Source organism: Mchenga conophoros, linkage group LG4 (genome assembly GCF_057382185.1).
Source record: "Mchenga conophoros isolate Kocher_MC1m ecotype Shallow Benthic linkage group LG4, M_conophoros_male_GT1.1, whole genome shotgun sequence".
Lineage (NCBI taxonomy): Eukaryota > Metazoa > Chordata > Actinopteri > Cichliformes > Cichlidae > Mchenga > Mchenga conophoros.
In genome coordinates, this window is record NC_140529.1 from 23978828 (window position 1) to 23990934 (window position 12107).

General features: G+C 38.4%; 1 protein-coding gene across 1 annotated transcript; it reads left to right on the forward strand.

Annotated features, from left to right (window-relative positions):
• Positions 1 to 847: 847 nt before the first annotated feature.
• LOC146576105 (ras-related C3 botulinum toxin substrate 1-like) lies at positions 848 to 10678 on the forward strand. Its single transcript, XM_085271143.1, has 6 exons — positions 848 to 1188; positions 2206 to 2277; positions 2797 to 2914; positions 3157 to 3219; positions 8703 to 8862; positions 8959 to 10678. Exons 1-6 carry the CDS (start codon positions 1154 to 1156, stop codon positions 9087 to 9089), a joined length of 579 nt encoding a protein of 192 aa, XP_085127269.1. The 5' UTR covers positions 848 to 1153; the 3' UTR covers positions 9090 to 10678.
• The last annotated feature ends 1429 nt before the right edge of the window (positions 10679 to 12107 follow it).

Here is a 12107-nt window from a genome sequence, read left to right on the forward strand (position 1 = left end):
CTGAAGCAAAGGTTGGCATTTGTATACTGCCTTTTTTTCATTAGTCTAGCACTCAGAGCACTTTCTTGTTGTGGCTCAAAAATGAGAGTTCCACACTAAATTGATCAGGGCCCAGGTTAACAATGTCTGCCTCCATAGATATCGACCAACAGGGTACAAATGGAAATGATCCTACTGCTGACCAAAGACAAAGGAAGAAGACAGACAAGAGGTATTTTTGGAGCCAGTGAGAGAGAAGAAAATGTGGAGGTGAGAATGGGGAGTGTAAAAGTTCCTGCTCTAATAACAAAACTCTTAGTGAATTACAAACAAAAGCAAAAACAAAGAAGCAATTTATGTTTACTGAGAGATCAGTGGGTCTTGTCTACTACATCCAAATACGATTTTGTCATGATAAAAAAAAAAGTTGGGGTAATCACGACATAAGAATGATCTTTAGGGTATGGACAGATGTCTGGTATGCTTTGTACCACAGAAAAACATGAAGCTGGAGCAGAGAAACCTTTCAAATCCTCTTTTAAAGCTTAGCCTGAAAGACACAATTGAGGGCAAAAATTCCAACGCCATAGTCCATAGAAATTGCAGGGATCGTGTAGCTGACGTCAGTTCCTCGTTTAGTGTCATTCCATAAATAGTCCCTCCACTTTTTTTGTATTATTTGTTTTCCCACACTAAATTAAACAATAAACTTTAAATCTGTTATATTATAATACATGTCATTCAATCCTCTGAAATTCGGCTACTTCCGGTTGATTTTTAGGACGAAAGTCTGTGTGGGCGTATGGACCAGTGCACCGGATGTGCCATCTACTGGTGGTGTTGTAGACTAATTTTTTTTTTTTTTTTTTTTTTTTTAACTCAGGGGTGGTGGCCGCTGTTTTGCTTCATAGCTTCCAGATCAGCCTACGAAAGCATGGGAATGTAGGAAGGGAAATTCACGAGTAAACTCGCCGTAAACTGCTCGATAAAGTTAGTGTAAGTCCCCCCTAAGTTGTTTCGCGTCCCAGGAGCTCGGTTGTAGCAGCACAGGTCGGCGGAGAAAGACGCTCGTTGGGACTTTTCACCAGCGAGCAATCCCGGACAAAGGAAAAGAGACTCTAGCTAACGTTAGCTGGCTCCCGGGCTAACTTAGCATTCCTCTAGCCGCGTAGCAATGCAGGCCATAAAGTGTGTTGTGGTCGGAGACGGGTAAGTTCACCAAACCCAGCCGGGTATTCGTTTATATTAAACACCTGTTTATTTTTCTTTACCTTTTAAAAATGTAATTGTAGCTAAAAGACTGTCATCCGAGTAGCTGACGTTAAAACCCTTTGCAACAGATTTCCGAGCGGGTAAAGTTAGCTGCTAATCTTTTACTACCTGTTAATTTTGCCGACATGGGTACTCGCATTTGACTATTATATTTTTATCTATTTATTTAGACTATAGTTTTCATACATTAGGGTTGGTGGTATGAGTAAGTATTGGTAATACAGGCTGGCCAGTGTGCAAGTGGTTGACTAATCTTTCACTCTTAGGTGAGTCAGACATCACAGGGCAGGTCGTACATCCACAGCTTAAATTCAAGTTTCGCTATTATTACTTAGGAATTTAGCTTTTGTGTGTGTCTGTGTGTCCATCATCTCGCTGCTGTATTCCAGCAAGTCACTGTTAAAGCTACAAACACAGCGCTTTTTCAGCTTCCCAAAATTTAAGGGCTTCCTCAGCAGCAGGGGATTAACACACAAGCTAAGACAGTGACATTAAGATGTGCTAACAATATGTGGGAGGTAAATGCACTCATAACCGCTTGCTCTGGGTGTGGTAGATACTGCAGCAGCAAGACCCATTCAGAGCCCGTGGCTGTGTTGAATCTCTTTATTTTGCTTTGAGTGTAAGGGGAACTGTGCAGTAGACATGAGGGTAGCATGCTGAAGGGAACCAAGAAAGTTTCATATTTGGCAAATGTGCCTCTACCACTGCTCTCATGTGCTTTATCTTGCAAAAAGAAGAACTTAGAAAATAACACAATTCCGTTTTCCCAGAGTATTACACCAGGGATTTTTTTTGTTGTAAGCAGTGCCGTTTACTGATCTTAACACCATTTGTAGAAATGAAATTGTAATGATTGTTGCTTATGTCAGTATTTGTAAGATCTGAGCCCAGTCACACTTTTTTTTTTGCCTTCTCTCAATAAATGCTAATCCAACATCTTCTCTCCTACAGAGCTGTGGGTAAGACCTGTCTGCTCATCAGCTACACCACCAATGCCTTTCCTGGAGAGTACATCCCCACAGTGTGAGTATCTGAGACTGCAGCTCAGTGAGTATTTATTTATTTATGTGAGAATAACAGTCAGTAATTGGTCTCCACCCTCCTTACACAATCAATGCATGAGCAAGCATGGCATCTTGTTTTTTAAATATAGTCTTGCAGAGGAGGTTACAATCACAGCATTTAACTGTAACTACACCAGGAATACATGTTACAGGAAGTCAAGAAGAATCCCTGCACCTAATCTGATCCTAGACCAGCTGTGGAAAGTGTTGATCTTTATCGACCTTAACTGTGGCACGAACTGGCTCTGCAGGCAGTTGACAAACAGGCTTTTGGTTCAGCCAGACTTTAAAAATGAGCAGTTGTTTTTAAGAGAGAGCAGAAATTGCAAAAGGGCACGATTAATCAGGGGATAGGTTGATCACCGCGTATTTCTTGTCCTTTTTTTTTTTTTTTTTTTTTTTTCTTAGTAGTTATATTTCAACAATTTATATTAAGCCTGAAGGGCTTGGCTCATTTGCACTTCATCACTTCTGTCAGGTTCGACAACTACTCCGCCAATGTTATGGTGGATGGGAAGCCGGTGAACCTGGGTCTTTGGGATACAGCAGGACAAGAAGACTACGACAGACTCCGCCCACTTTCCTACCCACAGACGGTACAACAACCACAACAAAAACATAATCAGACAGTGTTGTGCTACAGTTCATGTATTATCCTCCATGCATAAACCAGAGTCTGATTTCTGAGAATGAATGAGGAAGTTAAAAGGAAAAAAAAAAAACAGAAAGAAACGCGCACACCTTTGTGAACACAGGATTCCCCTCCATCCCTTCCAGTATTCTTAACAGGAAGTGATTGTTACAGGCTCTGATTGCTTTGTTTTCCGTGTCTTACCAGGATGTGTTTCTTATCTGCTTTTCGCTTGTGAGTCCTGCCTCGTTTGAAAACGTCCGTGCCAAGGTGAGTAATTGCTGTATGTCAGAACGAGTGAAGGCTGGAAAGGTGTCAGCTTATTTATGTTTCATCCGTCCAGTTTGTGCTCTTGTAGTCTCTAAGTTTGCTTATTTTTTGCCTGTGCTGGACAAGCCACTGTAGATAGAAAATTAATCAGTAAATATGAAGGAAAAAATCTGGAAAGTAGAGATGAAATTAAGAGTTTCAGCTTAATAAAACTTTGTTCATTGTGAAACTTTTGTCCTTGCTTGGCATTATACCCTTCAAGGACATAATTGGTTATTTTTAACTCATTTAACTCATTTTGAACTGCTGGGGGGAAAAAAAGACACAATCCCCCCATGTCTAGCAGTTATTTCATTTTGACACACTGTATTAACATGGACCCAAAACCACACAACAAACAAAGTGGAGTAGGAAAAAGTTTGATTTGTTTTGTTATTTTGTTGTGAAACCCACAAACAACACATTTCTAAAACTACAAACATACAAATTTAGCAAACAACAGCGTAACATATCACACACAAAATGCCACACAAATTATTCGTACCGCCCCCAAAAATAGTTCCTGTTCACCACAAGACGGAGGGGCACATCACAGGCATGACACTTGGAGAGTGTATCACTCCTCCTGTTGTTCAGCTGGAGATGGGGCTGAGTGATATTAGGAAAATCTAATGTCACAATATTTTTTTGGCTATATCACAATACATGATGTATGTGACAATACAGTGGAACCCCGACTTACAAAATTAATTCGTTCCTGAGGGTCTTTCGTAAACCGAAAATTTTGGTAAGTCGAAGCACCCATTGCGGGTTTTGAGTGAGGCGATGCTGAACGATAGGCTATAGGCTAATTGCTAACTAGAACAACAATACGTCGTTCAAGTGGAACAGCGAAGCGCAAGTACAGAAGCCAAGGGGTTGTCACATGATTCGGAAGGCATTGTAGGCTCAGCCAATCAGAGCCAGCGGATTTCGTTACTCGGGCATTTTGCTGTAACACGGACAGACATATTGCCGTTCAGTGCCTTCGTAACTTGAATTTCGTGAAACGGGGTATTCGTAAGTCGGGGTTCCACTGTATGTTTAAATAACCTTCAGAAACAGATGTTATTTTCAACCGTATAATGCCTAAAATTGCACAAGTATGCTCATTCAAATCAACAATTCAATATTTTGTTTTCTTTTAATGCAAAAAAATCTGAATGAATTGAAATGTTTTATTTTAATGTTTTGGGTTTTTTTTTTTTTTTTTTTTTTGTAAACATCAGTTGCACAGACTTTTTTCATAAATGACAATATTGCGACAGTAAGTCTTTTTGTCATCAACACTCGGCTTTTACAAACGAAAGATCATAGCTACAAAAAAGCAATAGTTAAGAAAAAATAAAACAATTAAAATTAAATAGGTGCTGTTTTGTGCTCGTAACATATAGAAATTGTAAAATAAAAAATGTAGTCACCTCAAATTACAGAACAAATAGTGACTATGAAAACGACTGACCAAGAACAGTCACAGGTATCACAGCTGGTTTATTTAACACTTTCTTTGGTGTGTGAAGAGATGCTGACATGCCGAATTTAAAACATTTTTAGTTTTGCAGTGGATGATTTGGAATAAATTCTTGGTCCTGTTACCTTTCATGGCAATAGTTTTACAGCATGTTTTGCAAATAACTGCATTTTGTTCGACATCCTCCTTGTGAAATCCAAACCCTCGCTCGTCTGAAACTTCTGCTGTCACCATATTGTTCCCTATCTGGTAGTATATGAAGTGCAGTGTGCCTGGTAGAAATGTTTCCTGTTGGAAGAGGGGGAATTAATGATGCATTCACAGCATGTGGGAGAATAAAAACTGACACTGAATTACATGCAGACAGCTTAATTTTGCCACGGCAATCTATACTCGATGGTTACGATAAAGCAATTTTAACCATTGTATGAGGAAAAACTTTCGATAAGTCCACCCCTTAGTGGAGTTAGCGTTTACATTGCAATCTGCCTTTGGTGGCTTTTTAGCTAGCATCTGTGACATTTAGCAGTTGTTTCTGATGCACAAAACAAGAAAAGGGTGTAGACTACACAGCAACTTTCAACTCCAAATGGAAATAATATATATATATATATATATATATATATATATATATATATATATATATATATATATATATATATATAAATATAAAAATAAATAAAATCCTGTTTTACCATTTCTTCTTGGATCAAATGTGCCGACAGCGTTCAGGAAAAACATGCCTTACATTATTTCATTATAAGTTTGCTTTTACTCAGTCTGTCAACAGAATTTAAAAACTGCTATATAGTTTCAAGTCCACACTTTGGAAAGGCTCAGTGAGGCTGGATCTTGTTGCTATGTTGCTTGTTGCTTGTTGCCCCCCCCCCCCCCCCACCCCCCCCCCCCCCCCAAACAAGGGTGTAGCAGTTCTTCAAAATCACAGCTGGGGCACTACCTCATGTTTTTTCCTTTGGATGAGCTGAATAACAAAAAACATTGAAAATTTTTGTTTTTTTTAATGGTTCATTTCATATTTAGATGTTAATAATCACTGTATGTGGTGATGATTGTGCACTTTTGTTCAGATTGGCCCATTCAGTTGAGGAGGAGAAAACAGTTATTTTGCTCTGTTTCCTGTTTACCTTTTACCCAGGTTATCTTTAAATTGTTCAGCCTTTACCAGATTAGCGTGCCTTGGTTATTGGTTATTGGCATTACCCGCTTTGTGTGTGTTTCGCAGTACGGGAAGGTGGAACGCGGTGCAATGTTCTCGGTTTCAGAAGTACATCCCTATTATTCATGTGAGACACACAAGGAAAGTTTGCTACAGTTTGTCTACATCAGCTTAAAGTTAACACAGATAAACTAGAATCATTTCCTTTTGTGAGCAAATTAAACTAAATCAGTTTATTTTCTGAGAAGACCTTGATCTGAGCTTGAGCTTACCATTTAGGGTAATGTGCAAGAACTTTCTGAATATGAAGCTTTTTTTTTTCCTTTTCTTTTTTTTTAAATTTTTGATGAAGTCAGTGCAATGGTATGTATGTCAACTAAGCATAGCTGTCAATTAGAGCAGGGCGATATGACCAAAAATATTTATCACAATATACATTTGAAAATTTACGATAACGATATAACTGATGGTATAATTGACACTAGACAAAAGACTTTACAACTCCTCAACTTTATTAGTGCAAAAAAAAAAAGAAAGTCAATGTATTTTCACTTAAACAAGCAGCTTTTTTAAGTGCATTAAAGTTATATAAAAAAAATTAACCGTGCAAATGCAATTCCTTGCTGACAGTTAAACCAAAATTTCCAGTGGAAATTGGCCGACACATCCTCAGCATAATCATGTATAATATCCACAAAACTTAAAAAGAGGTTATACACACACAATACGGTAATATTATGTTGAAGCACAGTTCGTATCACTCCGCGAGGCTCCTGCCTACGATAGCCGTAATGCTCCGACAATCCATCAAGCGGTGCGGGTTCGTAGCTTAGCAAAGTCGTACTGAAACATTTGACAGATTTTCGAGCGCCGTGCACATAAAATCGTTTCGAGGTCAGTAAACGCAACCAGAATTCATACATAAGGCACACGGGATTATAAGGGGCACTGTCGATTTTCAGAAAAATCGAAGGATTGATTTTAAGTGTGCCGTATTTTCCAAACAACACGGAAATAACGACGGCCCGCTAGCATGCGCTACCAAAAATAGAGCTTTGTTGTGTATCTGACGGACGAAAACCAAACCAGTTCCACACCACTGAAGTTGCAGCATTTTTACAAACCAATTCTGGTTCATCCGTTTCATTTAACGATCCACTTTCGCTCTTCTCATTCTGCGTCGCTGCCATGTGCGTATGTAAACAAAGGCACTGCGCAAGCGCGTTTTATCCATATTCATCGCGATATTTAATTTTCCTATCGTTGCCCAACATTACACTGGTATTACCGTGAACGGTATGATATAGCCCAGCCCTACTGTCAATATGTTGTGCTGTTTGTCCATCTTTAGGGTCTGTTTTTCAGCAGTGTGTTTATTGTGAGACGAAGGAGCAGATTGACGTTAATCTGTTGATTTTGATTAAAATAATTTATAAATGTTATCAGTTAACCTTTACCTTTTGAGAATTTGCTCCTTGCATTAAACCACTGTATGAAAGTCAACGATCTTTGTGCTCCTTGCTGGTCTAAAAATAGTTAACGGACCAATAACATGGAGGCTGGACTACAGATACATTTGCTCAACATTGTGGATATTTTTACACAAACAAGCTGAAGCAGTGTGACAAACCTCACTATATATGCCATGAGTCATATGATTACTTTAGTGCAAAGGGAATGATAAACCACAGGAAATTACTATCTGACTCTGCAGTTCCCCTCAGCTTCACACAGCAACATTGTGTTGCTTTTCTTGCCCACAGCTTTACTGTCTTGGTTCACTTTCACTTCTCTTGCAGTATATGGTAAATGTGGATGCTGTGGGTAGCTGTAAACCCACTTTACACTGCCCGCTCCACACTAAACAACATAGACACGCTGGTTGCAACAAGCTGATGAAAATATCTGAGTATTTATGAGCTGAAGAGACAGTTTTTCAGGAGTTGGTGAAAAAAGAAAATGATACACTTAAATTAAAGAATTGGAAATAAGCATAAGTCCACATAATGAATGTACTGCTGGTGATTTTACAACCTATTTATCTCTAGGCTTGTCATGGGATTAGGCCTTACTCTAAACACATTTATCAACTTGTCACCCGTTTTACCATCTTAAGTTCGCACCAGGTCCACACTAGCCGGTTTCCATTGGGAAGGGGTCTAAGCGACCAACACATTTGCTTTAATCCAAAGTCATTTTAGCTTAGCAATGCTAACCTACTGCTTTGTCCAGAGTTTTCAGAGTGGACGGGAGCAAAGTAAACGGTTTAGAAAGCAAACATTAAGCCTCATTTGTGCTGATAAGAAGCAAGCCTTGGCTGTTTCACTCTTCCTCTTGGTGACACACAGCTTGACAGTTGTGTTAATTCTGCCTTCCCCCTTAAATTGCACCTTTGTTTTTTTGTGGTAATATGTATTTGTTTATTCAAGATGTCATAAAGTCACTCTGAGTATTCTGTCATTATCTGTAGAGTGGGCTGAGTTTAACGTCTGGACACAGGCGCAGTGACAGGGCTTAAAGTTAACTATTCAAACTCACATCATCTACAGACAGTTGGGAATCACCACTTATGCCAACGTATGTGCCTTTTAAGTGTGGGAGGAAACCCTCGTAGGCATGATGAGACCATGCAGATGCCACACAGAAAGGCCCTATATGAGTTTGGATGAGCAGAGAAAACTTTCACTTGATTAAAAATGGTAATAAGTCGGAGCTCTGATAACATAAAGTGTTAAAGATGACACTGACTGATCTGAATATTTACACCACTAACTTGTAACTCCTGTGTCTGTGCAGTGGTATCCTGAGGTGAGACATCATTGTCCCAACACTCCAATAATCCTCGTGGGCACCAAACTGGATCTGAGAGATGACAAGGATACCATGGAGAAGCTGAAGGAGAAGAAACTCTCTCCCATTACCTATCCCCAAGGACTGGCCATGGCCAAAGAGATTGGTAATGGCTTCAGTTGTCACTGATCCTTTTCTTGTAAATGGTCATGGAAGACAGATTCAAATAATAAACCAATGCCTTTCTGTTTCCTGTCTTCAGGCTCTGTAAAGTACCTGGAGTGTTCAGCCCTGACTCAGCGTGGCCTTAAAACTGTGTTCGATGAGGCCATCCGGGCCGTCCTGTGCCCTCCACCTATGAAAAAGAAGGGGAAGAAGTGCTCTCTCCTCTAAGACTTCCTTCACTGGAACAGTTACAGGGGAGCATGACCGCTAGTGGTGAGGGTGGCTAACGACACAGGAGAAACACACCAGTATATACACACACACACACAGACACACAAAAACAATGTATTTCAGATTCTGTCCTTCTATATGTGTAGCTGCAACAGTTATACCAACCGTTTCCATGAAAACTCCAACATAGGGTCAGGTTTAGGGTAAAAGAGTGTGGACTATTTTAGACCCTAGTTATTTCCTAACAATGTATACTGTATAGACGAGACTGAATTTCTTGAGGCCTTCTAAAACGGATTGGATGTTTTGTAGAACGGACCGTGGAATGTCTTCAACTTTTTCTTCCACTGGTTGTCCAGTTTTTTGGTTTGTTTTTTGTTTACAGTCTTGGTAGTTTGTTTGAAGTGGAAGAAATTTTGCCAAATACACTCTGCACACATGCTGTATTTTAGCCGAAAAGAAATCCTTTGTTCTGTCGTCTCAAACCTTTAAAACACAGCTGACAGTCTGCTGCTGTTTCCCTGCTGTTCATATCAACCATTTAAAAGTCAAAAACTTCACTTTCTCTTTATGAAGGCAGTCGTCACTCCTTGCTATCAACAAACACCTTGAAGTAACAATCTGTGAAATTTAATTGCCTCCATTTTTTTATGTACCATAACCTTTTTGCCAGTAATTAAATTTTGGCCCTAACATGATTCATGTTAATTCATTCTTATGGATCGAATGAAGCCTGAAGCACAGAGAAAAAATTGAGTCTGGGGGAAAAGGTCTGCTGACACCAACAGTGCTACGAATCCCTGAAAAATCTCCAGTATTTTGTGCATTTGGCTCCAATTGGACCCGTTGTGTTTGTGGTATCTTTTTTTCTTTCCTCTTTGCAATATTCCCCCTAGAAGTGTCTCGACTGTATGGCTGCCCAGGAGTGCGAAGCTGAAAACTTGATTTTTGTATTTGGAAGAGAAATATTCAGGTGTTTTGGTGATGGGGAACAAGAGAGCCTTTAATGCTCTGTGGGCATTTATCCGAAACCTTTTTGTGGAGCACATTTGATTTATATGTTATTTTTATTTTTAGCATCACTACTGGCTAAGCAATGTCACTAAAAGAGCATTTATGCCTGCTAATAACAGTAACAAAGCTACTGTCGGTTATGGTGTAGTATACAGTGTACTCATCTTTTTGTTATAATCATGTGATTTGACTATTTTGTATCTTTCTTCACAGAAGTTAGACTCACTCACTGTATTGTTAAACTAACACTATGAATATCTTTTGTTTATTACCTCTGCAGTTAATGCTACTTTAATCTCCCCACAATCCTAGCTTTTTGTAATTAATGCTGATAGCATGTACATGTATCATATACTGAAAACTAAGATTAGAATTTGCTACAGTTATATTTTTTGCCTATTTACAAAATGTATTTGAACTACTAGATCAGGGGTTAAGTACATGTTGCTCATCGGTATTGTATTCAGACTCCAAGCTGTGCTTTAATTCAAGCCAATGTTGTGACTCTTTAGTTTTATGGACAAAAGCTATTGTCACTTTTTGAAAAAGCCAATAAATTCCTGTAAAACAGACTCTGCTCTGCTCGTTTTCCTTTGATCCGAAACAAAAGGGATCCAAGTGCAGTTTACTCAATGGAAGATTATTGCCATACTCAACTGGCAAAATACTTCAGTTAAAACAGCCCAACAGTCCAGCATGTTTAATGTTATATTAAAAAAAGTTCTTTAGGGTTTCTATTGGTCTTTAAATATTTGCCTTTGGATATTTGCTTATTTTCATTCCAGTCCTTTCACCAGACCATTTTTACAGGACATTTTAGTAGATACTGGGATACTTGAGATTTTTAAATCTCAATTAAAATGTTGATGTGGTGTCTTTTAATAGATTAAATCACTTTTAATGCCTGGCCAGGGCACTTTGTTGACTGCCTGTCTAGAAATGACAATAGTCGCAAACAGAGTCACCATTCGTGAAGGTTTGATTGTATTACGGTAGATTGCTTTAGTTTTAGGTAGCTGTACGTATTAAGCTGTTAGTTCCTTTAAACTCAGTTAAAATTCATCTTGTTTCTAACAGATAACAACAAATCTTTTAATATAAATAAATAAATATGAATGCAAGTAAATAAAGAAATAACTAATTAATGTTGTAGTTACTGTGTTGTATTTTAGATCTTTCATTTGAAAAGGTTTCCCATTGGGAAAGTTTAGTTTTTAATTATTTGTGTTTATTAAATGATAAAAGATATAAAAAAAAAAAATTATATAAAGTTGTAAATGTAGAGTACAGATGAGCAAAGCCAGAAAACCCTATTAATAGACCTCCTGTATCAAAAGAATAATGACCAAAAATTACTTGGTTAAAACCAGGCAACAAGCAAACTGGCAAGGGATGCATGAGAAGGAAGCTCTGACTAGAGTAAACAAATACAAGACGCAAACATCAGGTCATAAAGTAAGAAATTAGCTATTTTGAACATTAATAAAACCTTCACAGTCATACCGATTAAATTCAGCAACAACTGATGTAATTACTTTGCTTGGATGAGCCTGAATCTTTTGATTATTTGACAAAAATGCCACCCATTAAGTTTATGTTGCGTGTGTAAAAACTCACATGGATTCAAACCGATTAAACCACAATATTGTTTTACTGCATCAATAAACGTATTCGAATTTTAGAGTAAATTACCAAGAAAAAGCCCGAGAGATCTTTCAAATCCTATTTTGCCTGACGCGAAAGTCCAAAGAAATGAATAGGAATGCACAAATTACGTCATTTCCTCATTCAGCGTGTTATTTCTTTTAAAGAACCAAGATAAACATGTATTACATTATAATACATTGTTTCAGCTGCATATATGGTTTGTTTTTAGGATGTTTCACATGCCCAGAGTTTGTCTGGGCGTCTGGCCCCAGGGCACCGGATGCACCATCTGCTGGTGGTGCAGGCTAACTTCATTTTTATTTTGTTTTATTTTTTTTATTTTCCCTTAGGAGT

Bases quoted from the DNA above. Each gene is read 5' to 3' on its own strand.
- LOC146576105 (XM_085271143.1), top strand. From the start codon at position 1,154: ATGCAGGCCATAAAGTGTGTTGTGGTCGGAGACGG. The intron at 1,189-2,205 runs GTAAGTTCACCA...TCTCTCCTACAG, and splicing joins TGTGTTGTGGTCGGAGACGG to AGCTGTGGGTAAGACCTGTC. The intron at 2,915-3,156 runs GTACAACAACCA...GTGTCTTACCAG, and splicing joins CACTTTCCTACCCACAGACG to GATGTGTTTCTTATCTGCTT.